Source organism: Hemitrygon akajei, chromosome 7 (genome assembly GCF_048418815.1).
Source record: "Hemitrygon akajei chromosome 7, sHemAka1.3, whole genome shotgun sequence".
Classification (NCBI taxonomy): Eukaryota; Metazoa; Chordata; class Chondrichthyes; order Myliobatiformes; family Dasyatidae; genus Hemitrygon; species Hemitrygon akajei.
Genome location: NC_133130.1, coordinates 107,905,681 through 107,933,636, shown reverse-complemented (window position 1 = coordinate 107,933,636; position 27,956 = coordinate 107,905,681). Strand labels below are relative to the sequence as shown.

The following is a 27,956-nucleotide window of genomic DNA, read 5'->3' as shown; positions in this document are numbered from 1 at the left end:
TCAGGTCTTGGGGCCTTATCTGAGGTGGTTGTAGGGGTTGACTCCAGGATTGCAATAAGTGGTTCTGACAGTTCCAGACACCTTTCTTCTCTAACAATTGACTCTTCTCTTCCCAACTGATCGATGTGTCTTCTCCAGATGACATTAGAAGCAATCTCCACTGAGTAGGACTGTGGTCCAGTTCTGCCCTTAACCTTTCCAAATACCCACTTTTAACCAACTCTGTGGTCCCTCGACAGGATTGCTTGTCCAGAAGTGAAACATCAAACCTCCTTGTTTGAGGAGCCTCAGTTTGTCTCAGCTTTTTGTCCTGCAAACTCCTTCAGAGATTGGGTGTAAGGTGATCCAAATGTGAGCATGAGACGACCTAGGAACAGCAAATAGCTGGTAAGTTGTTGGTCGTGAAGTGTGCCGAACTGTGATATGCAAGGAGGAATTTGGCAAGCTTCTGGTTCAGTGTACATGCAGTGTGTTCTGCTGACATAGCTCACAGTATGTTCTTTAGATCCTGGACAAACCTTTTCGCCAAGCCATTTGTAGCTGGGTAGTACGGTGCTGATGTCATATTTAATTCCATTCATTTTCAGGAATGACTGAAACTGTTCTGCTACAAACTCTGGTCCATTATCACTAACTAGGTGTCCTGGAACACCAGTCCTTGAGAAGAGGCTTCTCAACACATCAACAGTGTGCGAGGCTGTTGGGAACACTTCTGGCCACTTTGTAGCTATATCACTACTACCAAGAAATTTGCAATCCACATGAATCCTCTGCCAGGGCAATGCAGGCCATTCCCAGGGATTTTGGCATCTTCTGGGCATGTTGGCACCCCAAACAGTGCATGGCAAGCTGGTCAATCTGTTGATCTATCCCAGGCCAACAGTCAAAGTTTCAAGCTAATGTTTTCATTTTTCCACACCTAGATGACCAGAATGTACTTCCTCCAACACTTTAGCTCTCAGCTTGGACAGTACAACTCTCAATGCCCACATAAGGCAACCCCCATCAAGGGCAAGTTCATCTCAGTCCTGGTAAAAATGGGGGAGCTGGAATTTATAATGCATATTCCAGCCATTTTGAGACACTGTGTGTTCTTTCCTGCTTTCCGTTTGGATCATCTCTGCCAATAATAGGGAGAACTTCAATTTGCATTAGAGTGAACACGCCGAACGGAATGTCCTCTTTTGCAAATTTTTCAGCTATTTTTCTTTCCAATGGTAAACAGGACAAACCATCAGCATTTCCATGATTAATCATCTTACTGAATTCGACCTTGTAATTGTGTCCTCCAAGAAACAGAGCCCGTCTCTCTATTCATGCAGCTGGTGTTAGTGGAACACCTTCTGTGGATTGAAAATGGACACCGGTGGCTGTTGGTCAGTAGCGAGGGTAACCTCTCTCCCATACTGATACTGGGTGAAACATTTTACATCCTAAGCAAAACTCAAGGCCTCTCTGTCAAGCTATGCGTAATTTTTCTCTGCAGCGAGATAAGGGAATGTGACGCAAAGGCTATGGGACATTCACTTCCATCACGTATAAACAGTTGATATGAGTACACCTGTGCCATAAGGTGAAGTGTTGCAGACAAGCTTCACTGGACGATATGGATCATAATGTGTGAGTACGGTGTCTGGTGTCACCATTTCCTTTGTCCTCTGGAAAACCACCTCACACTGTTTTGTTCATTGCCATTTCTTCCTTATCTGTAGTAATGAGTTCAAGGGGTGGAGCACAGTAGACAGGTTTGGCAGGAACCTGTTATTATAGTTCACAAATCCTAAAAAGGACAACTGTGACGTGTCCTTTGGCTTTAAGTCTTTTTCTCAGCACACTTGTGTTATCCTTGTGCATCAATGGTGTGACCACAGTAAGCGATGCTTGGTTTAAAGAATTCACACTGGTGCATCATGCTCTGAACACATAGTCTTCTAATCTTTTTAACACTGTCTTGAGATTTTGGAGATATCCCTTGTCACCCTTACCAGTAACAATAAAGTCATCCAGGTAATACTGAGTGCCTGGGCAGCCTTGCAGCACCTGGTCCATAGATTTTTGCCAGAATGCAAGTGCAGATACTTCTCCAAAAATAAGCCTAATTATAGCAATAAAGCCCTTAGTGAGTATTTATGGTGAGAAACATTTTGAACTCATCTTCCATCTCCATCGGTAAGTGACCTTCAGCTAAGTTGACTTTGCTGAAGCGTTTCCTTCTAAAGAAGTTTGCAAAGATATCCTCAACCCTGGGCAGAGGGTACTGTGTTGATGGTGACCTTAAAATTACCACAGATCTGACAGACCTATTCTTCTTAGCCACTAGGACCACTGGCATTACCCATTGGCTCCACTTAACCTTGGAAAGTATTCATTCAGCCTCCATGCGATCTAACTCACTAGCTACTTTATCACAGATGGCATAAAAAACTGCATGGGCTTTGTAAAACTTGGGCATGGCATTTTCATTTAACACTATTTTACCCTTGATATGTTTGAGTTTTCCAACAACATCCTTGAACATTGTTGTGGCATCATCCAGTCACTTTCTTAATTTGCCTTGACTCTATTGCAAGGGATGTGGTATGAAAACGGTAGATGGATCTGCAATTCTGCAATCAAGTTTAGAATCAGAATCAGGTTTATTATCACCAGTATGCGTCATGAAATTTGTCATGATAGTTGCAGCTGTCTCAGCCAATCACAACCCCACAATGCTAGCCCTCCCATCTTTAACAGATGAAAGCCCAATCTGGCTTGATGGTTCTTGTATTTCACTGCTACAAATGTCTTTCCCACAGGAGTTATTTTTTCTCCAGCTTAAGTTCTTAGTTAGATATCTGAATACTTCAGTTCAGTATCTTTGAAATGCCATTCAAATTTATTTTGTGGTACGACTGAAACAGCTGAGCCATTGTCCAATTCCATTTTAATTAATTTTCTGTTCACTCCTGGTATAAGCCATATTGCTTGCCTCCTGTTAATTTTCATATAACAAATCTCAAGTCTACCCAGTACTGTGTCACTCTCATCATTATCAGATTTTTTTTGTCAACAAAATGCAGACTTGTGCTCTTTTGAAACTTTTTATCATTATCTCTTCCCAGTGCAATCCATTTATTTTTGTCTGCCTGACATCCTCTTTGTATGTGTCCTACTTTGTTGCATTTTCTGCAAGTTTCGCCTTTAAACTTGCATTGGCCTGGTATTATGTGAGTCCCTGCCACAACGGTAACATAACTTGTTTTGGCCAGGCAGGTTTCTGTTCAGACACTGCAATTTTGTTCATGTTCACTTTCATTCTTGACTGCAACTCAATTGCATTTCTGGCTGCTGTTTCTATTGATAGTGATTTCAACCATTCTTTTAAATGTGAGTTGTGCTTCATTTAGGAGCTATTTTTGAATGCTTTCTTGTAAGATTTCACAAATGAAATGATCTCTAAGTGCATTATTAAATCCATTACTGAACTGACAATGCTCAATTTCTTCAATTCAGCCACGTACGCTGATATGGACTCCCCTTCATTTTGATTTTGCATATGAAACCTAAAGAATTCTGCAATCAATAATGGTTTTGGGTCTACTGCATTACTTTCACAATATCAGCAAAGTTTATTCTGGTTGGTTTGGTTGGAACAGTCAAACTTCTAAGCAAACTGTGCTTTTCCACCTATTACACTCAGCAAAACTGGCACTTCCTTGTCATTGGTTATTTAATTTGCTTCAAAATACTGCTCAGTTTGTTCAGTATATATTACTCAATTTTATCAGTTGTGCAATCAAATGTGTCTATCTTTCCAATGTAGCCAGCCATTTCTACTTTTTAAAAATTTATCATTATGATCACCTGGTATTCTGTGCTTTTGAACCTGAGAATTTCATCCACTTTCTGCCTGTTGCTTTAACTTGACCACTTAAGTTCTCTTTGCAAAGAAATATTTGCTGCACCTTTTTTTTCTAAACTCATATGTCTTTCTCCTCTTTGTGAGGAAAAAAAAATTTGCCTGACTTCAATGGGTAGATAGTCATCTTCAGGAGATCTTTAGGGAGCGGTGTCTCATAAAGGCATTATTAAGAACCTCCAGCATCCAGGGCATGTCTTTTTCTCACTGTTACCATCAGGTAGGAGATACAGAAGCCTGAAGGCACACACTCAGCGATTCAGTAACAGCTTCTGCCCCTTTGCCATCTGATTCCTAAATAGACATTGAATCTTTGGACACTACCTCACTTTTGTATTAATATACAGTATTTCTGTTTTTGCACATTTTTTTGTTAATCTATTCAATATATGTAATTGATTTACTTGTTTGCTTATTATTATTTTTATTTTTTTTCTCTCTGCTAGATTATGTATTGCATTGAACAGCTGCTGCTAAGTTAACAAATTTCACGTCACATGCTGGTGATAATAAACCTGATTCTGATTCATTTTAAAACTTCCACGTCACCATTGATTTGTAACTCCAGAAATCATTGAAAGAAAAACATGGGAGCTGGGAAATAGGTCTACTTAGTTTTATTTTAGTGAGGCACTCAAATATGACGTGGTGGCATAATGAAGGATGCCACTGATGCACTTTTACATATAACCCATTATTAATTATGTAAACAACAAAAAAATGCTTTATCAAACAATATATTTACAATATTACTGAAATGTTATTACTGCAATGTAGGCTTGTCCATGATAAATATTTTAAAATATGGCTACAGGTTTCAATCCCAAGCAATATTAATACTCACAATTGCAACAAACTCCACATGCTATCATAATTTTTTTTAACTGTGTCAGGAAACAGATTGTTAAAATATGAAGACCATTTCAGTATGTGCATGTGGTGGTGCTTTTAAATTTGTAAATTCTGTTATTGCAGGGAAGTATAACAATTATCACGTTTACCACAGCTTAGCACATTCCTATGAATTATTTTGCTGGATGACACAACCCAACACAAGGTGCTTATATTAATCTATTTAACTTTCATGAATTAAGAACTTCTCACCTGGAAGTTGCTTGTGTCCACTCGATATTGGTATGTTGGGTCACGTAACTCATTAACTCTGAAAAGGATCCAAAGAAAGGTTAAAATTGAAAGGGAGAGCAGCAACTGTGGAAAATAATTAAGTCAAGTTGTAAAGATAAGGCTGCATTAATTTACTCCGAGTTACCTGACAGTGGAGGGTCCAGAGAGAACTACCAACCAGCTGAAATGCATTCTCTGGATACTTGCACCAATGCACTGCAGCATGCAAGTACCCAATACAGTGGACCCCAGCCCATCCGACTCTGGAGTCAGCAGAGATCCCATGAGTAGTTCCTGGTAGCACTGAGCTAATGCATTGGAAACCCTTTACACTTGCCCCCCTCAGTTTTACAACAGCAGGTGTGTTTGGCATGGCCCAATTCACCCAAGTGGGGTCACCAACTTTCAGTAAAAAGGCAAGCAAACACAAGTGATTTTTTAAAAATATTTTATTAAAATGAAAATTTTAGTTAAATTTATTAGTGTTAATAAATTAATTTGAATTGATTTAAAAATTGACGAATTTCATCAGTTACATTTACAGTGAAAAGGCCTCTGACAGCACAAGTTCAGTGTTGTGGGACATTAGCAGGTGGACAGGCAGAGGAGCTGCATATGAGACTAGCATGAGGTATGGTCCTTCATGTACAGTTCAAGCCATAAGTGCTGTGTACTCCTGGACTCAAATCGTTTGGACTCTGATTCCTTTCCCCTTACACTGAACCACTACTATGCAAGTATCTAACACTTTATCCGAATACATGCAGTGCAGGAAGGCTTCATGTTAACGAGAAAATTGATGTATGTTTCACAGGGAAGCTCCAAATGTTAAAACAAAATCTACATGGAAGTTCTTTGTAGGGTGATCAAGCTTCCAAAAATTCAATCTTCCAAGAGCAGAAAACAATCCACTTCTCTTAATGACACTTGCTATCAGTTGATGATTAAGAGTAGATGGGGTGGGGCAGTGATTTGCCAGACTGGATTTGTCCATTTACTGTGATGGAGCTCACCAAAACAGTTTTTCCAGAGAGATGTGTCACGCTCTGGAGTTGCCTTCAATATTCCACCCAGTATACTATCAGTACCCCTTGGCCTGTGGTCTGCTGTGCTGTATTCTGGCTGACGTTCTGCCTAAGGTTTCTCATTTGTCTTGAGGACAGCAATTACCATGGAGCCTCTGCCTCCTCCTCACAGTTGTTCATCACTCACTACTAGATATGATAGCAGTGTAAAGCTTTAATTTGATCTGTTAGTTGTGGGATCACTTGGGGCTACTATAATATGTTAATTTTGGCATTAAACACACACGTACTTCGACCTGTAACATCTGTAACTTCATTAGGGTGATACCTTTTTTTTTTAAGATAAGCCTACTGCCACTCTCAGAAGAATCTTGTTGATCTACAGTGTTCCCTGGAAGCCCAACTCTGAACTGTTTATTCTGTTCTGTGTACATTTCAACACAAGGTGGTTATGTAAAAAAATCACATCCATAATAGTGCCCATGAATCTTTAGCTATTTAATAGATTATGGGCAGGACCTCCATTTTTTTCCCTCACTTCCCTCAGCAACCAGGTAACTTATCCCCTAAAAGTGCAGTCAGCCTTCCTAGTACCTTCTCTCAGTCAAGCTTTAGTCCACTTGGATCTGCAGTTTGGGAAGCCAGATCAGGGTGTGGCACCTGCAGTAAACAGTATGGCAATGAGGAGTGCTGATTAACAGAGACACCTTAGGTCCAAGTTCACAGCTCCCTGAAAATGACAACACAGATGAAAACAATATTGAAGAAGACTGATGGAATGCTTACCTTTATAATGCAACAACACAAAGAAAATAGGAGCTGGAGTAGGCTACGAACCATCTGCAAACATGACTGATCTCAACTCCTCTTGACTGCCCATTCCTAACAACCCACAAATCCTCATCCTTTCAATTATTTATCTACTTCCATTTTAAATACATCTAATGATGTGGCCTTTACAACCTTCCAGGGCATAGAGTGACAGAGATTCACCACCTATTAGTGCAGAGAATTCTAAAGATTCACCACCCACGGACACAGAGAATTCTAAAAATTCACCACCCTTAGAGAAGTTTCTACCCACCTCATTCTGAAATGACCAGCCCTTTATTTAATATCTATGTCCCTTTGTCCATGACTTCCCTACTTTTAAAAATGTCTTAACAACTATCCTTTCTAATCCCCCTATGATCATATATGCTTGAATAAGGTCACCACTCATTCTTCTAAATTTCAAGGACTACAAACCCAACTAAATAATGTCTTGGTCTATGCAATCACTCCTTGTAAGTCAAGCACCACCCCACTAGTTTAATATTTTCGATAATATTGTGACCAAAACTGTACACAATACTCCTCACCAACATCATATATAAATGCAACATAATTTCCTAACTGCTACATTTAACACTCGTACTGATGAAAGCCAGCATGCCAAATACCTTCACCACCACCCAGTGTACCTGTGATGCCACTTTCAGTGACCTGCACGCACTGTTCGAGAATGCTTAATCAGAACTCTACTATTCTCTGTATAAGTTGGTCTAGTTGGACCCTTATAGTACAATACCTTGCATTTATCAAGATGTGTAGACTAGGATTTTACTCTCTGGAATGTATAGTACAATACCTCACAGTTATCAAGGAGATACGTAGACTAGGACTTCCTCTCTGGAATGTAGGAAGTGAGGGATGATATGAGGTACAAGCAATCATGATGGACATATGCAAGGTAAAAGCACAGTCTTCAAACAGTCAGAATCAGCACTGTGCAGAATTCTTAGGCACTTATATATTCCTTATATAAGTGCTTAAGACTTTGGCACACCACTGTAAGAATTTTATGTATTGCACTGTACTGCTACCACCAGAAAAACACATTTCATGACATATGAGAGTGATTGACTGAGAATGGGAAGGACACAGGAAGAGAGCAATCATGGTTAGGAAAAGAGGAAGTGAGCAGGAAGCACCAGAGTGACATTCTGTAATGATCAATTAACCTATTGTTTGGAATCAGATAACCTTGCTCGGTGTCTCAAGCACCTCTCACCGCCCCGGCACTCCTTCTCTGTCACCTGTCCCATTCCGCTCCTGCGGTGCCCCACTCTCGTCATTCCCAACATCTTTTGGTCCCGCCAGATTTACAAACTCGCTCTCCATGCCATGCTGACAAATACAGTACTGTGCAAAAGTCTTAAGCACATATATATACCATAGCTAGGGTGCCTAAGACTTTTGCATTGTACTGTAGATGATATCAAATCTGTTGTTTTGTGGTAGCACAGTGCAAAGACATAAAATAACCACAAAATACTAAAATAAATATTTGATTAAAAAAAGGAATAATGAGGTTGCGTTCATGGACCATTCAGACATCTGATGGTGGAGAGTGCAAGCTACTTATGAATTGAGGGTTAATTTTCAGGCTTTTGTACTCCCTCTTGATGGTAGTAACTGGAAAAGGGCATGTCCCAGATGGAGAAGCTCCTTGGTATTGGATTCTGCCTTATTGTTGACCTTGATGGTGCGGACGGATGCGTCCATGATGGAGCTGGCTGAGTCTACACTCCTCAGCAGCCTCTGGAGTCTCTATACCTTACAACTGTGAATGCTCTCCACCATGCATTGTAGAAATTTGTAAGTCTTCAATGACATGCTGAATCTTCTCAAACTCCAAATGAAGTAGAGCTGCTGGTGTGCTTTCCTCATGATGGCATCAACATATCTGACCCAAGATTGATACCCAAGTTGTTTACACTCATGAACTAGAAGCTGCTCTCCCTATCCACCACTGATGTATGTTTTCCAATCTTCTCCTTCCTGAAGTCCACAATCAATTCCTTGGTCTTGCTGAAGTTGAGTGCAAGGCTGTTGTTGCACCACCACTCAACCAGCTGATCTATGCTTCCTCATTGCCATTTAAGATTTTACCAACAATCAGAATCAGGTTTATTATTATTACACAATGGTGTAATTGGAGAATTTATAGATGATGTTTGAACTGTGCTTAGCCACTCTGTTATGAGTGTAAAGAGAGTAGAACAGTGGGCTAAGCACACATCCTTGAGGTACACCTGTGTTAATAATCAGCAAGGAGATGTTATTACCAATCTGCACTGACTATGGTCCCCGATAAGGAATTCAAGAATCTAGTTGTAGTAGAAGATTTTAAAAAAACACGCAGGTTTTTAAACTTGTTAATTGGGGCATTTAATACTGAACTGTAATTGATGTATGTTTTGCAATTGTCTATGTGCTCCAAAACAGATCTTGCATCTGCTGTAGACTTGCTGTGGTGGTAGGTGAATTGCAGGTTCAGGTCCTTGCTCGTGCAGGAATTAATTGTAGCATTAACCAATCTCTCAAGGCACTTCATGACAGTAGATGAAAGTCTGACCAGGAGATAGCCTTTGAAGCAACTCACCCCACATTTGTTTGCTGCCCTTTAGAAACAGGTGGGAACATCGACCACAGCAGTGAAAGGTTGAAGATATCTTTGAACACTTCAGCCAACTGATCTGTACAGGTTTTCAGTACCCAGCCAGGTACATCGCTAACATCTGACACCTTGCAAGGATTCGCCCTCTCGAAATATGTGCTGACATTGGCCTTTGCATCAAAGGTCACAGCGTCACTGGATGCTATACACATTTAAACAAGTGTAGTGTTATCCTCCCTTTGAAAACATGCTTAAAAAGGCATTGTGCTTGTTGGGAAGTGAAACATCACTGCCATTAATGCTGTTAGGGTGTAGGGCTAAGATCGGAGGCAAGAGATTTAAGAGGAATTTCAGGAGCAGCTTCTTCACCTGAAGGGTAGTGTGTATTTGGAATGAGCTACCAGAAATAATGTTTGAAGGGGGCACATCAGCAACACTGAAAAGACATCTGGATAGGAAAGGTTTAGAGGGCTATGGGCCAAACACAGTTGGCATAGATGAGATGGACAAAAAGGCCTGTTTCCATGCTGTATGAATCTGTAACTCTCTTGACAAGAGAACCCTCTCATCCCAGGAATTAACCTGGAGAATCTCCTTTGGAGTACCCTCAGTGCTACTGGACCCTGTTTGAGGTGAGAGCCAAAGCTGTGCAGTATTTTCCAGACCTTCACCACTCTAACCTCCAAACACTTTGCAAATGTGTCTTTGTCATCTTCATTCACCTGCTGTGTTTTATCATGGCAATCTCTTTCATAGTATCTTTTTGAAAGTTTTCTGGAAGTCCAAATACATCACAACCAGTAGTTCTCTCTTATCTATTCTGCTAGTTACATCCACAAAAAGGAACAGTAGATTTGTCAAATGTAATTTCTGTTTTACATGTGCATGTTGACTCTGTCCAATCCTGTCTGCCTTCTCCATCATTGATAATGGACTCCACCATTTTCCCCAAAACCAGTGTCAGAGTATCTGGTCTATAATTCCCTATCCTCATTCTGACATGTTGGCCTGTGGCCTCCTCTACTGCTATGATGAGGCCACTCTCAGGTAGGAGGAGCAACAACTCATATTTCATCTTCTGCCTCCAACCTGATGGCATGAACATCAATTTCTGCAACTACTAATTTTTCCCCTCTCATCCCTTTTTCTCAATTTTTCATTCTGGCCTCCCTCTTCTCCTCCTGACCTGCCTATCACCTCCCCCTGGTGCCCCTCTTCCCATGGTCTACTGTCCATGCCTAACAAATTCCTTCTTCTCCAGCCCTTTACCTTTTCCACCTATCATCTCCTAGATTCTTACTTCATCCTCTCTCCCCCACCCACCTGGCATCAACTACCACCTTCTAGATAATACCCCTTCCTCTCTCTCACCTTTTTCTTAATCCAGTTTCTTTTCACTTCCTTTCCAGTCCTGATGAAGGGTCTTGGCCCAAAACATCGACTGATTATTAATTTCCATACATGCATCCTGACCTGCTGAATCCCTCCAGCATTTTGTGTGTGTTGGTCTACAATTCCATTTCCTCTCTAGCTTTCTACTAGAGACCTCTCACTGTGATTCCTCACCCGTGTCGCCAACTAAAGCATCATGCGCGATCCGAACAGCAGCTGGCAGAGGCCCCTGCACTCCAGCGATTACTCTCTCTCTATGATGAGAGTGAGTATATTGCTGATTCTTAAGTCAGGCAATCTCTAAAGCAACTCTGCAAATGGTAACATAGAAACAGCAAGATGTTGGCTTCCCCTCTCATGTGTAGGAGTGAGACCTCTCTCTCCCACATTAGGAGGGAGAGGGGGAGGGCGGAGGGGGGAGAGGGAGAGGGATGCCAAACTGTTGGAATGAACAGTGGTTTTTAGTCTTGGGAGCTTTGCTATTGATTGCATGGTGGATGAAGGGGAGGTTGCTGTGTTCTGTTGGAATAAGTGTGGGGAAAGGGACGGTGAGCATTGATGACTTGGAAAGAGGGAGGGAAGCTTTGGGGTTCTGATGTTTTTCTGTCATTCATTCTTTGGGGTTTTTCTTCTGTTTCATGGATGTCTGTGAAGAGCAAGAATTTCTGGTTGTATACTGTATACAGTGCCTAGAAAAAGTATTCACCCCTCTTGGAATTTTTCATGTTTTATTGTTCTACAACATTGAATCACAGTGGATTTAATTTGGCAATTTTGACACTGATCAACAGAAAAAGACACTTCTGTTTCGAAGTGAAAAGAGAACTCTACAAAGTGATACAATTTAATTACAAATATAAAACACAAAATAATTGATTGCATAACTATCCATTCCTTTAATATGACAAACAAAATCATCACTGGAGCAGCCGTATGGTTTTAGAAGTCACATAATTAGTTAAATGGAGACCTGTGTGCAGTTAAGGTGTTTCAATTGATTGTAGTAAAAATATACCTGTGTCTGGAAGGTCCAACTGCTGGTGAGTCAGTATCCTGGCAAAAACTACACCAGGAAGGCAAAAGAACACCCCAAGCAAATTCGCAAGAAGGTTATTGAAAAGCACAAGTCAGGAGATGGATACAAGAAAGTTTCCAAGTCACTGAATATCCTTTGGAGTACAGTTAAGTCAGTCATTGAAAAATGGAAAGAGTATGGCGCAGCTGTAAATCTGTCTAGAGCAGGCTGTCCTCAAAAACTGAGTGACCATGCAAGAAGGGGAGTAATGAGGGCGGTCACCAAGAGACGTATGACAGCTCTGGAGGAGTTACAAGCTTCGGTGGCTGAGATGGGAGAGAGTGTGCATACAAAAACTGTTGCCTGGGTGGTTCACCAGTCACAGCTTTATGGAAGAGTCGCAAAGAGAAAGTCACTGTTGAAAAAAACTTCGATGAAATCTAGGCTAGAATTTGCCAGACGGCATGTGGGAAACCCACAAGCCAGGTGGAAGAAAGTTCTATGGTCTGATGAAACCAAAATAGAGCTTTTTGGCCATCAGACTAAACGCTATGTGAAGATAGTACAATGAATGCAGCAAAAATACAGGGGAATCCTGGAAGAAAACCTGATGCAGTCTGCAAGAGAACTGTAACTTGGGAGAAGAATTGTTTTCCAGCAAGACAATGACACCAAGCATAAAGCCAAAGCTACACAGGAATGGTTTAAAAACAACAAAGTTAACGTCTTAGAGAGGCCAAGTCTGCATACACCTCAATCCAATTGAGAATTTACAGCAGGACTTGAAAAGATCCCCATGCAATCTGACAGAGACCTATCCACCCAGACTCAAGCCTGTAATTGCTGCCAAAGGTGCATCTACTAAATACTGACTTGAAAGGCTGAGTATTTATGCAATCAATTATTTTGTGTTTAATAATTGTAATAAATTTAGACCAATTTGTCTTCATTTTGAACACAAGAAAAATCTTTCCTGTTGATCAGTGTCAAAAAAGCCAAGTCACTGTGATTTAATGTTGTAAAACATGAAAACTTCAAAGGGGGGGTGAATACTTCTTATAGGCATTTACATTCTCTGATATTAAATGGAAACATTGGACCATTGAACTGAAAAATAACCCACCTATCTCCAAAGATTAATAGTTGTGAACAGTGTAGTGGACTGAAAAGGATATAGCAGAACAAAGATTTGTTTCAGACACGGGCAGAGCAATGGCAAAGGGAATTAAATCCAAGAAAGTGTGAGGTGTTGTACTTTTTGGGGTGAAGAGTATGGCAGCATGACCAGGTGGATCTTGGGGTCCAAGATCATGGTTCACCGAAAGTGGTAACACAAGTAGATAGGATGGTTTAAGATACTGTGATTTATTAAACACTGAGCATAGCCCTATAAAAGAAGGTAGGCTTAAGCAGAGTGACCAAAGCTGGAGGGGCCAGTGTTAGAGTGGAGAAATTGAGGCTTTGGCTCAAGAGGATTCTGTACAAAGAGATGCAGCTGAATGACCACCAGCTCAAATGTGAGGAGCTGATAGATAAGATAGGTGCAGAAGACAGGTAACTGGGTGACTGTCAGGAGAGCAAAAGGGAATAGGCAGAAAGTGTAGAGTACTCCTGTGGCCATTCCCCTCAATAAAAGATATATGGCTTTGGATACTGTTGGTGGGGACAAGCTACAGTGACTGGGTGTCTGGCACTAAGTGTGACCCTGTGGCTCAAAGGGGAAGGGGAAGAAGATGAGTGCAGTAGTAATAGGGGACTCCATAGTTAGAGGAGCAAACAGGAGATTCTGTAGTTGTGAAAGAGATGCCCAGATGGTACAGTACGTTGTCTCGCAGATGCCAGGGTCAGGGACATCTGGATCAATTACACAGCATTCTAAAGGAGAGAATGAGCAGCCAGATTTGTGGTATCTACTAGTACGAATGACATGGGTAAGAAAAGGGATGAGGTCCTGAAGGGAGAATACAGGGAGCTGGGTAGGAAGCTGAAAAACAGGACCTCGAGTATCAAAAACAGGAAGGGAGTAATCACTCTGTTGGCAGCATTCTATACAGTCCCCAATAACAAGAGAGACATTGAGGGACAGATTGGGAAGCAGATTTAACATGGTTGTTGTCATGGAGGTCTTCAACCTCCCTATTGATTGGCACTTGCTCAGTGCAAAAGGTTGAGATGGGGTGGAATTTGTTAGGTGTGTCCAGAAAGCATGCCTGACCCAATATGTAGAACCGTCTCACTAGAGGAGAGGCAATTCCGGATCTGGTATTAGGCAATGAACCAGGTCAAGTGTCAGATCTCTTGGTGGATGAGCATTTCAGAGACAGTGACCACAACTCACTAACCTTTATGATAGCTTGGAGAGGGATAGAACAGATGGTATGGGAAAGTAATTAATTGGGGGAGGAGGAATTATGATGCTGCTAGGCAGGAACTTGGGAGTGTAAACTAGGAAGAGATGGACTCCAGGAAATGCACAGTGGAAATGTGGACATTGTTCGGGGAGCACTTGCAGGATGTTCTGTATAAATTTGTCCCACTGAGACAAGGGAAGGACGGGAGGGTAAAGGAACCATGGTTGACAAGAGATGTGAAACAAGTCAAGAAGGAGAAAGAAGCTTACTTAAGCAAGGACCAGACAGGCTCCAGAGAGTTACAAGGTAGCCAGGAAGGAGTTGGAGAATGAATTTAGGACAGCTAGAAAGGGACATGACAAAGCCTTGCCAAGTTAGACTAAGGAAAACATATAGGTGCTCTGCACATATGTGAAGAACAGGAGGATGACTAGAGTGAGGCTAGGACCGATCAGGGATAGAAGCGGAAACATGCCTGGATTTGGAAAAGGTAGGGAATGCTCTTAATGAATACTTTGCTTCAGAATTCATCAGTGAGAGGGACTATAATTTTTATGAAGACAGCATAAAAGAGTCGACATTAAGAAAGGGAATGTGCTGGAACTTCTGAAAAACATTAGGACTGATAAGTCCCTGGGGTCGGGCAGGATATACCCCTGGCTGCTACGAGAAGCAAGGGAAGAGATTGCTGTGCATTTGGTGATGATCTTTATGTACTGACTAGCCACAGGATTAGTACCAGATGAATGGAGGGTGACAAATGTTATTCCTTTTGTAAGAAGATGAGTAGTGATAAACCTGGGAATTAAAGATAGCAAGTCTTACTTCAGCAGGGTACAAATTAGTGGAGCTCTTTCAGCTCTTTTGTTTTGCTGACTTTGAAGGGAAGGTTGTTACCATAACAGTATGTCACTAAGCTCTCTATCTCCTTCTTGTACTATGGCCTCATCTTTATTTGAGATTCAGCTCACTACATCGGTATCATCTGCAAACTTGTAGGTGGAGTTAGAGCAGAATCTGGCCATGCAGTCATGAGTTTACAGAGAGTAGAGTAGGGGGCTGAGGATACAATCTTGTGGAGCACCAGTGTTTAGAATTATTGTGGTGGAGGTGTTGCTGCCTATCCTTATAGATTGTAGCTGTTGGTCAGAAAGTCAAGGACCCAGTTAGAAAGTGCGACATTGACTCCCAGGAAATGGAGTTTGGTGAAGTGTTTGCTTGGAAGAATAATATTGAGGACATAACTGTAGTCCATTAACAGCAGTTTGACGTCGGTGTTTTTACAGTCCAGATGCTCTCGGGATGAGTGTAGGACCAGGGAGATGGCATCTGCTGTAGACCTTTCTCGGCAGTGGGCAAATTGCTGAGGGCTGCGGTTGTCTAGACAGCTGGAGTTGATGCATGCCATGACTAGCCTCCCAAAGAGCTTCATACTGGGAGATAGCAAAGCTACTGGGTGGTAATCATTAGCACATGCTATCTTGTTTTCTTGGGCACCGGGATTATAGTGGTCTTCATAAAGCAGGAGGGATTTGCAGCCTAAAGCAGAGAGAGTTTAAAAATGTCTGCAAATACCACTGCTACCTGATCTGCACGGGTTCTAAGGACATAGCCTGATGTTTTCTGTAGGTTCACCCTCTAGAAGATCGCTCTCACGTCTGCGACAGTGAGTGTACATTCAGGTACACTGGAGACTGTCAGGTTGGGTAATGACATAACTGTTCACTTCTGTTCAAAACATGCATTAAGCTCATTTGATAATACTCCCACATAACATTCTGAAATACCTTGCATTGTTGAAGTCATAAAAGCTGTTGTGTTGTGCTATAGCTAAGTAATAATGTGGGTGGACAAAACAGCCCTACCTTAATACTATATAATGAAGCCCCAACCTACAACAACAATGCAAAGATCATCTTTTGTTTGCTCAACCTTGTATATAAATATTGACAAGATACTAACATTTTCATCAATGACTTCAAAGCCATATTAAATCTGAAGCTATAAATGTACTAAATGATGCAAGACTTCATTTATCAAAGATATAATTACTGATTGTTGCTCTTCTAGACCCACAAAATATTCCCCAAATGATACAGGCGACAGTTAAACTTCAATAATTCCCAGTTTAAAAAAAAAAAAAAATTCTGGATGCTGGGAATCGGAAACAAAAAGTTTTCAGTTAAGTGCTACATAAAAGACAAATGTTTAAAGTGATGCCCTTACTCACGTCTGCCATATTCCCAGTGTCACAGCAGCCAGCCAGAGGAGACCAACAATTAATAGTTTAGGCAAATAAAATGTTAAGAACTTCCTCTCTCCCTGAAAGAAAAACAAAAGCATGCAACGACGATTAGACATCATAAATCCATAAAATCAACAGGCTGCACTGATGAAAGGGGGATGGAGTGGTACCGAGCATGAGGTGGAGGTGGGAGGTAGGGTAACACAAAGGGCTGGTAGGGTAAAGGTTGATAAAGTCATTTTGCTAAGTTCCAGTGTACCTGCACACGGAATCCATGGTAAACACAGAGCCAAAACAGCAGCAAAGCACAGAGGAAGATCGCTTGGAAAAGATCATCCAGCATTCCTGGAAACCAACTGTTTATAAGAAATGACAGTGGGAAGAATGGGTCTGAAAATAAAACAAAATAATATCACCGTCCAATATTTTAGAAAACCTAAACACCTACAACAAAATACTCTTTCTAAAGCAAAGTCCCAGTTTGCTATTTTGAGGTTTCAAGATTGTTCAGCTTTCAATAAGTTCAAATGGTTCGCAGTATATTCCTCACTCCTTACTTTATAAAATACATACCCATAAATGAACAGATAAGTCTCTCTACTGAATTACCCAATCTCTCATTAAAAACTTTCTCAAAGACTGAGCTTAAACACTGTTGAATCAACATAAAGTTCTTCAGAAATTACCAGCTCAGGAATGAAAATGCTTCACTGAAAATCTTTCACAGGAATGGAAGCAAAACTGTGTTCCTGTTGAAGTAAAACACGAGGCTGTGGGGAGTTGGTAAATCCGGATGTCAAGGGATATTGGAACTCTGGTCAACAAAAAGGTGGTGGCTTGGCTCGGCTTAGTTGCGGGCAGCTGACAAAAGTAGAGCAGTGGTTGTGGTGTACGTAGATTTTAGTAAAGTATTTGTTAAGGTTTTCCGTGGTAAGCTCATTCAGAAGGTCAACAGTCATGGGATCCAGGGAAACCTGACTGTGTGGATTCAGAATTGGCTTGCCCATAGAAGCCAGAGGGTGTAGTAGATGGAGGGTATCTACTCTGACCATGGAGGGCAGTGACAAGTGTGTTCTGGAACCCCTGCTCTTTGTTATTTTATAGAAATGACTTGGATGAGGAAATGGAAGGGCGGGTTAGTAAGTCTGCAGTTGACATGAAGGTTAGTGGAGTTGTGGACAGGGTGGAGGATTGTTGTAGATTGCAATAGGACATCGGCAGGATGCAGAGCTGGGCTGAGAGATGGCAAATGAAGTTCAGCCTGGAGAAGTGTGAAGTGATACACACAAAACGCTGGAGGCAGCATCAATGAAAAAGAGTAAACAGTCAGTGTTTTGGGCTGAGATCCTTTATCAGGGCCCTCTTCCATAGCTGCTGCCTGGCCTGCTGAGTTCCTGCAGCATTTTGTGGGTGTTGCTTGGATTTCCAGCATCTGCTAATATTCTCGTGTCCAAGTAAACATAGAAACACAGAAAACCTATGGCACAATACAGATTCTTCGGCCCACAAAGCTGTGCCGAACATGTCCTTAGCTTAGAACTACCTAGGCTTACCCATAGCCCTCTATTTTTCTAAGCTCCATGTATCCATCCAGGAGTCTCTTAAAAAACCCTTTCGTTTCCGCCTCCACCACCGTCGACGGCAGCTCATTCCACGCACTCACCACTCTGCGTAAAAAAACTTACCCCTGACATCTCCTCTGTACCTACCTCCAAGCACCTTAAAACTGTGCCCTCTCGTGCTAGCCATTTCAGCCCTGGGAAAAAGCCTCTGACTACCCACACGATTAATGCCTCTCATTATCTTGTACACATGTTGTGTATCTTGTGTGAAGTTATTCATCTTGGATGGTTGAATATGAAGGCAGAATACATGGTCAATCGCAGGATTCCTGACAGTGTGCAGAAACAGAGGGAACTTTGATCCCTCAAAGTTGCCATGCAAGTTAATAGTGGTGTGTTGGCCCTTCATTACTCAGGGGATTATGTTCAAGAGCTATGATGTAACATTGCAGCTCAATAAAACCCTGACTAGACCACACTTGCAATATTGTGTTCAGTTCTGGTTGCCTCATTATAAGAAGGATATTGAAGCTTGGGAGAAGGTGCAGAGGAGATTTACCAGGATATTGTCTGGCTGCATGCCTTATAAAGATAGGTTGAGCGAGCTAGGGCTTTTTCTTTTGCAGCGAAGGAAGATGAGAGGGAAACTGCACAAGATGATAAAAGGCAGAGATAGAGTTGATAGCTAGTGACTTTTCCCAAGGTGGAAATGGCTAATACAAGGGGGCATAATTTTATAGTAATTGGAGTAAACGGGGAATGTCAGAGGTAAGTTCTTTACACAGAGAATGGTGGGTGCATGGGACGTCCTGCCAGGTTCAGTAGTAGAGGCAGATATATCAAGGGCATTTACAAAACTCTTAGATATGCACATGGATGATAGAAAAATGGAGGATCATGTTAGGACAGAAAGGTTAGTTTGATTTTAGAGTCGGTTAAAAGGTTGGCTCCGAGGACCTGCACTGTGCTGCAATGTTCTCTGGAATTTGTCTTCAGTATAAATGATTTGAACGCACACTTTGGCTAGAATGGACAAATATGAGCTAAAGGTTCTTTCTCCATACAGTACAGCATCAAGACTCTATTTGTTGATGCTATCACAACTTGTGCAGCAAAATATCACGCTGTCATTAACAGTCACACAAATTGTGCCCTATTTTAGCCACAGACGCTTCTCAAATTCTGGGTGAATGTGCATGAGGAAAGGCCAGAAGCACTACAGTTATAGATTAAGGTTAATAAATTATTTCAGGTTGTGGAAGGTTCATAGCTGGATTCCATCCTTCACTTTCACATAAAATAAACTGTGAACTGCAGCAATGCACAGGGAACAATTTAAAATAAATAAAGAAAAACAGTCTCTTCCTCTGTTTCCTAACTCCTCCACGAGATCGCACACACAAGTTCTTTCTTTATTTCCTTATGGGACCACGTGTAGGTCTCAGCATGAGCTCCCTGTGAGGCAGTCTGCGGGCAAGGATTCCCAATCACCTAGTGAAACATTCCTCCAGTCTGGCTTTCCGAGATCCCCCAATGGAACATGCTATACATAAAATGGAATTCCTGAGATTTTCAGAGCAGACCATAAATTGGGATTCGTAATCTCCAAATGGGATTGACTGCAGGCATGGATTCCTCAGTTTCCAATGTGCATCAATGATACATACCATTATAAAGCAGTAACAACGGCAATAAGATGGACATCCATTTCTGTTCAATCGCCCAATCTCGCATTGAAAACTTCCTCAAAGAGTGAGCGAACAGGCACTGCGGAATGAACATAAAGCTCTTCAGAGATGGCCATCTCAGGAATGAAAACACTTCAGTTGACATTACCACAAACTGTAGAGCAACACATCACATTGTCATTAAGGAAAATATGTCCAACCACCAGTTTTAAATACAACTGCTAGATGTGATGATGTGTTAAATGATTATCAAATAAGGTTAAAAATAGAAAATGCTCCAAGATGCTCCATGTAGCAACTAGAAAAATAATAGTAACACTGAGCGATCGTGTAAGAAGGATAAATGGCACAAATTCCTAGAGTATATTCAGGAGTAACCTGTTAGCCAATGTAAGCAAGTACAGCAAGAGTAGTGGCTGGAATATTCTTGGAGTTAGCTTCACAGAATGGAGCTTGGCTGTGGAAGAAGTTTCTGCAGAAGATCTACTTTACCATAGTTCAGTTCAATTTAGCATAATTATGGAAAAGAACCAATGAAAAATAGGAGTAAACTTTCTAAATTGGGCAGGCCAACTTCAGCAGAGAAGTGGTCTGAGGATGACTCAGTTTCAGAGTAATGAAGGCTTTCAATAAGGAGATTCAGATCCTCCTCCGAAAATATGGTGGGACTGCTCAATCTAAAACCCTTAGATGAGGTGAACACAGTGAACAAAGGGAAGGTCATCTCAGACAGACAAGTTAAAAGAACAGAAAGCTTGGAGGATCATCAAATGCAGAACAATGGAATTAAAAGGAAACTTTGGAAAGCAGGTGGTAAGAAAACAAGTAAAATAATAAAAGAATTAAACAAAGATAAGACTGGGATTCTATTGGGGACGAAACCAACCTGTGTGTAAGGAGGATGAGAGGAAGGTTCCTACTGAATATTTTGCAACTGCCTTCACAAACGAGGATAATGCTTGATGAGATGGAAGGAAAAGGTGTGAAGTACTGTCAGAGAGGAGACATTAGATGATAGAATCTGGAGCAACATACAACATGCTGGAAGAACTCAGCAGGTCAGGAAAATGGCCAATCAATATCGAGGGATGACACCAGACCTGGTATTAGTAAATGAGCTTGGTGACTTATTCTTATAAGTCTTTCTTATGGTGAACTAGTGACTGACCTTTCAACGGTTCCTTACATTTTAAGATAACTATGAAAAAGGCTAAGTTATAGACCTGGCGGGAGAATGTTAATTTGGGAGGCAAATTATGAGAGTATTAACCAGGAACTAGGAAGAGTTCATTGGGAACAGCTGTTTTTGGGCAAGTACACGTGACAACTGAGGCCCTCTGTTGATCAGGGTTGACAATGAATGTTATGTTCTTGCTGTCTATGTGTAAACCAGTAAGCAAGCTAGGGCAGTATAATATGCAGAACAAAATCCCTCTCTCCATCCAGTTGATGAATCCAAAGGAATGGCAGAGACCAATATAGTTTGGAACCAGCAATGTCACAGGAATTGTCAGTCAGCATTGAACACAATATAGGACTGCCTTAGGGACTTCAGCTCTGGATGTTTCCTCAGGTTTCCCCATAAATTGGTAAAGCTGCCAGGCAGCTGAGGTTGAAGTTCCTTGTCCTAGATGAACTGCCTACCATGACTGAAAAGCCCTATCTGCTCACAGCAACTGGTTTTAAGACGATAGTAAATCTCCTTTGCCCCTTCCCATCAGTAGAAATGGTTCCACAAGGCTTAGTAGCGATAGCCAGGAGCTAACTTGGTTGTCAGAGACTATTTGAAACATCTACCATTGGGAGAATCAGTAAGGTAACAGAACCTGGAGTACTGCGTGCAGTTCTGGTGCCCATATTTAAGAAAGGACATACTGGCTCTCGAGGCAGTGCAGAGAAGGTTCACTGGTTAATTCCGGGGATGGGTGGGTTGATGTATGATGAGAGGTTGAGTAGATTGGGACTCTACTCATTGGAGTTCCGAAGAATGAGAGGCGATCTTATTGAAACATATAAGATTGTGAAGGGGCTTGATCGGGTGGATGCGGGGAGAATGTTCCCAATGATGGGTGAAACTAGGACTAGGGGGCATAATCTTAAAATAAGGGGATGCCGTTCCAGGACTGAGATGCGGAGAAATTTCTTCACTCAGAGGGTAGTGGGGCTGTGGAATTTACTGCCCCAGAGAGCTGTGGAAGCTGCTACACTCAATAAATTCAAAACGGAGATAGACATTTTCCTGGATAAAAATGGCATTAGGGGATACGGTGAGCGAGCAGGTAAGTGGACATGAGGCTAGGTTTAGATCAGCCATGTGATCTCCTGGACCAGTTTTCGATAGCTTGGATGGGTCGGAGAGGAATTTTCCAGATTTTTTCTCCTCAATTGGCAACTCAGTTTTTTTCCCCCAGGTGATCACATGGGTTTGGGCGGGATGAATAATAAAATAAAATGGGCGGCATGGTGCCCTGTTGGTTGGCACTGTTGCCTTGTGGGATTTGGTGAAAACTAGAGTTAAGATTGGATCAGCCATGATCTTGTTGAATGGCGGAGCAGGCTTGAGGGGCCGATTGGCCTACTCCTGCTCCTATCTCTTATGTTCTTATGTTCTAACCTGGAATGTCAAAGGGGGTGGTGAATTTAGTCAGAAAGGTGAAACATATACAAGAAGCTAACGTCAACTGGAGTCGTGAGGATTATAAAGAAGCTAGTCAAAAATTTAACAATGGAGTTGGGAAAGCCAGGAGGGGCCATGAAAAGTCTTTGGCAAGTAGGATTAAAGAGAACCCTGAGGTATTCTCTATACACGTTGAGAGAGAGGATTACTGGAGAGTGGGTAGGACCACTCAGGAATAAAGAACACTTGCTTCGAGGCAGAGGAAATACATTAGTCCTAAATGTGCACACTGCATAGGCATTCATGTAGGGATTCACCGAGCAGAAGGACGTGGAGCATAGTGAGATCAATGTGGAGTGCACTAATAAGCTAGAGCATGTTGAGAAGAAGAAAGAGGTACTGTTTGGTCTCTTGAAGAACGTTAAGGTGGTTAAGTCCCAAGGGCCTGAGGGATATACCCCATAGGTTATAGAAGAGGCAAGAGATGAGATTGCTGGGATATTGACCAAGATATTTGTGTCCTCTCTAGCTATAAGTGAGGTCCTGGAGGAGTGATGAGTAGCTAATGGTATTTCTTAGTTCAAAAAGGGAAAAAAGGATAATCTTGGAAACTACAGACTGATGAGTCATGTCAGTAGCAAGGAAGCTAAATGAGTAGTCCATTAAGGATAGAATTTATGAGTATTTGGTAAACCATGAACTAATTAGTGACCATCAGCATGGCTTTGTGTGTGGTAAGTCATTTCTTACAAACTTGATTGAGTATTTTGAGGAGATTATGAAGGTAATTGATGAAGGTCCAACTGCGGACGTTGTCAGTGTGGATTTTAGAAAGTGATTCAACATGGTTCCTCTTGGGAAGCTCAGCCAGAAGACTAAGAAGAATAAGATCTAGAGTAAGTTGGCCAACTCAATTAAGAATTGGCTTGCCCACTGAAGGCAGAATGTAGTGATATGTGGAACTTAGAAAGATTGCAGACAATACAAAGGCTTGTGAATACTGTAGAAGATTGCCGAAGTATAGGTAGAAACATAGAAAACCTACAGCACAATACAGGTCCTTCAGCCCACAATGCTGTGCCAAACATGCACCTATTTTAGAACTTACCTAGGGTTAACTATAGCCCTCTAATTTTGTAAGCTCCATGTACCTATCCAGGAGTTTCTTAAAAGACCCTATCGTATCCACCTCCACCACTGTCGCCGGCAGCCCATTCCACGCACTCACCAGCCTCTGTGTAAAAGACTTGCCCCTAACATCCCCTCTGTACCTACTTTCAAGTACCTTAAAACTGTACCCTCTTGTGCTAGCCATTTCAGCTCTGGAAAAAAGCCTCTGACTATCCACACAATCAATGCCTCTCATCATCTTATACACCTCTATCAGGTCACCTGTCATCCTCCGTCGTTCCAAGGAGAAAAGGCCAAGTTCACTCAACCTATTCTCATAGGGCATGTTCCCTAATCCAGGCAATATCCTTGTAAATCTCCTCTGCACCCTTTCTATAGTTTCCACATCCTTCCTGTAGTGAGGTGACCAGAACTGAGCACAGTGCTCCAAATGGGGTCTGACCAGGGTCCTACAAAGCTCAACATTACCTCTCGGCTCTTAAACTCAATTCCATTGATGAAGGTCAATGCACCGTATGCTTTCTTAACCACACAGTCAACCTGCACAGTTGCTTTGACTGTCCTATGCACTCAGACCCCAAGATCCCTCTGATCCTCCACACTGCCAAGAGTCTTACCATTAACACTATACGCTGCCATCATATTTGACCTACCAAAATGAACCACCTCACACTTATCTGGGTTGAACTCCATCTGCCAACTTCTCAGCCCAGTTTTGCATCCTATCAATGTCCCGCTGTAACTTCTGATAGCCCTCCAAACTATCCACAACACCCCCAACCTTTGTGACATCAGTAAATTTACTAACCCATTCTTCCACTTCCTCATCCAGGTCATTTATAAAAATCACGAAGAGAAGGAGTCCCAGAACAGATCACTGAGGCACACCATTGGTCACCGACTTCCATGCAGAATATAATCCATCTACAATCACTCTTTGCCTTCTGTGGGCAAGCCAATTCTGGATCCACAAAGCAAGGTCCCCTTGGATCCCATGCCTCCTTATTTTTTCAATAAACCTTGCATGGGGTACCTTATCGAATGCCTTGCTGAATTGCATATACACTACATCTACTGTTCTACCTTCATCAAAGTGTTTAGTCACATCCTCAAAGACCTCAATCAGGCTCGTAAGGCACAACCTGCCTTTGAAAAAGCCATGCTGAGTATTCTTAATCATATTATGCCTCTCTAAATGTTCATAAATCCTGCCTCTCAGGATCTTCTCCATCAACTTACCAACCAACCAATATGCAATGGGCAGATAGCTGTTGTAGATATGGGCAGAGAAATGGCAGATAGACCTTAATCCTGACAAGTTTGAGGTGTTGCACCTTAGGAGATTGAATGTAAAGGTCTAGGACCTGTAACACTGTTGATGTATAGGGTGATCTTGGGGTCCAAGTTAATAGCTCTCTAAACTGCCTGTAGGATGGTAAAGACCCTGATGAAGGGTATTGGCCCTGAAACGTCAGTTCTTTATTTCTCTCCATAGAAGCTGCCTGACCTGCTCAGTTCATTTAGTACTTTCTGTGTGTTAGGTGGAGGGGCAGGTAAGGGTTGAAAAAGTAGGAAGGCTGTAGAAGGACTTAGACAGATTAGGAATTTGGGCAAAGAAGTGACAGATGGAATACAATGTAGAGCAGCTTACGGTCATGCACTTTGGTAGAAGGAATAATGGTGTAGATTATTTTCTAAATGGGGAGCAAATTAAGAAAACAAAATGTAAAGGGTCTTTGGAGTCCTCGTACAGAATTCCCTAAAGATTAACTTGCAGGTTAAGTTGGCGGTGAGGAAGGCAAATACAGTGTTAGCCTAGAATATAAAAGCAAAGATATAATGCTGAGGCTTTATACGGCATTGGTCAGACAGTACTTGCAGTATTGTGAGCAGGTTTGGGCCCTTTATCTAAGAAAAGATGTGTTAGCATTGGAGAGAGTCCGGAGGAGGTTCACAAAAATGATTCCAGGAATGAAAGAATTAATGTATGAGGAGCAATGTATGAGGAGCATTTGATAACTCTAAGTCTGTAGTCACTGGATTTTATTAGAATAAATGGGGATGTATTCGAAACCAGTAGAATATTCAGTGGCCTAGACAGAATGGATGTGAAGATGATGTTTCCTATGGTGGAGGAGTCTAGGACCAGGGGTCACAGCCTCAGAATAAAGGGACATCCATTTAGAACAGAGATGAGGAGGAATTTCTTTTGCCAGAGGGTAATGATTCTTTGGAATTCATTGCCACAGGTGGCTATGGAGGCCAAATCATTGGGTATATTTAAAGAGGAGGTTGATAAGTTCTTGATTAGTAAAAGTGTCAAAGGTTACAGGGAGAAGGCAGGAGAAGGAGGTTGAGAGGGATGATAAATCAGCCATGATAGAATGGCAGAGCAGATTCGATGGACTGAATGGCCTGATTCTACTACCATATTTTTATGCTGTTATGGACACATATGGCATATTTGCCTTTATTTGTCGAGGCACTGAGTGCAAAAGTCAAAGATTATGTTGCAGCTTTATATAACTCTGGTTAGGCTGCATCTGGACTATTGCTTTCATATCTGATTGCCAAATTATAGGAAGGATGTGCAGGCTTTAGACAGGGTGGAGAGGAGGTTTATCAAGATACTGACTTTATTGAAGCAGCTTTTGTGGTTTTTGTGTGGTTTGACAAACTTGGATCATTTTCTTTGAAGCATCAGGGGACCTGTGAATGGGACACCTGGATGGGCACTTGAACGGGACACTCAAATGGTATGTTGCCTCCCAGGTGCCAGAGTCAGGGACATCTCGGATCACGTCTACAACATTTTAGAGAGGGAGGGATAGCAGCCAGATGTCTTGGTACACATTGGTACCAATGACATAGGAAGGAAAAGAGGTCCTGAAAAGAGAATTTAGAGAGCTGGGTAGAAAGCTGAGAAGCATGTCCTCCTGGGCAGTAATTTCCAGATGGCTGCCTGGGCCACGCACCAGTGTGGGTAGAAACAGGATGATTCGGCAAATTAATGCGTGGCTGAGAAGTTGGTGCAGGGGGAAGGGCTTCAGCTTCTTGGATCATTGGGATCTGTTCTGGGGGAGGTATGACCTGTTCCAAAGTGACAGGTTGCATCTGATCCTGGGGGGGAGCCAATATTCTCACAGGCAGGTTTGTTAGAGCTGTTGGGGAGGGTTTAAACTAATTTGGCAAGGGGGTGGAAATCAGGGTGAAGGGGCTCAGGATGGGGTGGATGGTAAAAAGGCAAAGATAGTGTGCAGTCAGACAGTCAGGAAGGGCAGGCTGATGATGGGACATAATTGCAGCCAGCAGGGTGAGTATCAGTGTATTAGGGATGCAGAATCAAGAAAGGTAGTAAATGCAGCACTCAAAAAGTGTGACATCTCAATGCACGGGGTATAAGAAATAAGCTGGATGATCTTGTTGCACTTTTACAGATTGTTGGGTATGATGCGGCCATCACTGAATCGTGGCTGAAGGATGGTTGTAGCTGGGAGCTGAATATCCAAGGTTACACGTTGCATGGGAGGGATAGGAAGGTTGGCAGAGGGGGTGGCGTGGCTCTGCTGGTAAAGAATGGCATCAAATCAGTAAAAAGATATGACATAGGATCAGAAGATGTTGAATCCCTGTGGGCTGAGTTAAGAAACTGCAAAGGTAGAAGTTCCCTGATGACAGTTAAATACAGGTTCCCCAACAGTAGCTGCGATGTGGACCACAGATTGCAATAAGTAATAGAAAAGGTATGTCAAAAGGGCAATGCTATGATAATCATGGGAAATTTCAACATGCAGGTCAATTGGAAAATCAGGTTAGAAATGCATCCCAAGGGATTGAGTTTGTTGAATGCCTATGAGATGGCTTTTCAGGGTAGTTTGACGTTAAGCCTACTAGAGGATCAGCTATACTGGATTGGGTGTTATGGAATGAACCAGAGGTGATTAGGAAGCTTAAGGTAAAAGAGCCTTTAGGAAGCAGTGATCACAATATGATTGAGTTCAACTTGAAATTTGACAAGGAGAAAGCAAATTCTAACGTAGCAGTGTTTCAGTGAAGTAAAGGAAATTACAGTGGTGTGATAGGAGTTGGTCAAAGTAAGTTGGGAGGAGATGCTGGCAGGGATGACAGCAGAGCAGCAATGGTGTGAGTTTCTGGGAAAAATGAGGAAGGTGCAAGATAGATGTATTTCAAAAACAAAGAAATACTCAAATGGCAAAACAGTACAACCGTGGCTGACAAGGCAAGTCAAAGCTCATGTAAAAGCAAAAGAGAGGGCATACAACAAAGCAAAAATTAGTGGGAAGACAGAATTGGGAAGCTTCTAAAAACCTACAGAGAGCAACTAAAAGAATCATTAGGAAGGAAAAGATGAAATATGAAAGTAAGCTAGCAGACAACATCAAAGTGGATAGTAAAAACTTGCTCAAATATGTAAAAAGTAAACGAGATATGAGAGTGCCAGAAA

At 41.9% G+C, this 27,956-nt stretch overlaps 1 protein-coding gene across 3 annotated transcripts in view; it reads right to left on the bottom strand.

Moving 5' to 3' along the window:
• The window catches only part of tmem181 (transmembrane protein 181), a 117,097-nt gene that overhangs the window by 34,938 nt on the left and 54,203 nt on the right, over window positions 1-27,956 (bottom strand). For all 3 annotated transcript variants that reach the window (XM_073051663.1, XM_073051664.1, XM_073051665.1), the window contains exons 8-11: window positions 19,723-19,822; window positions 16,753-16,883; window positions 16,479-16,570; window positions 5,003-5,060 (exon numbers count right to left, since the gene is read on the bottom strand). In XM_073051663.1, the coding sequence (XP_072907764.1) occupies window positions 5,003-5,060; window positions 16,479-16,570; window positions 16,753-16,883; window positions 19,723-19,822 (381 nt within the window). The remainder of the gene's footprint in view (window positions 1-5,002; window positions 5,061-16,478; window positions 16,571-16,752; window positions 16,884-19,722; window positions 19,823-27,956) is intronic.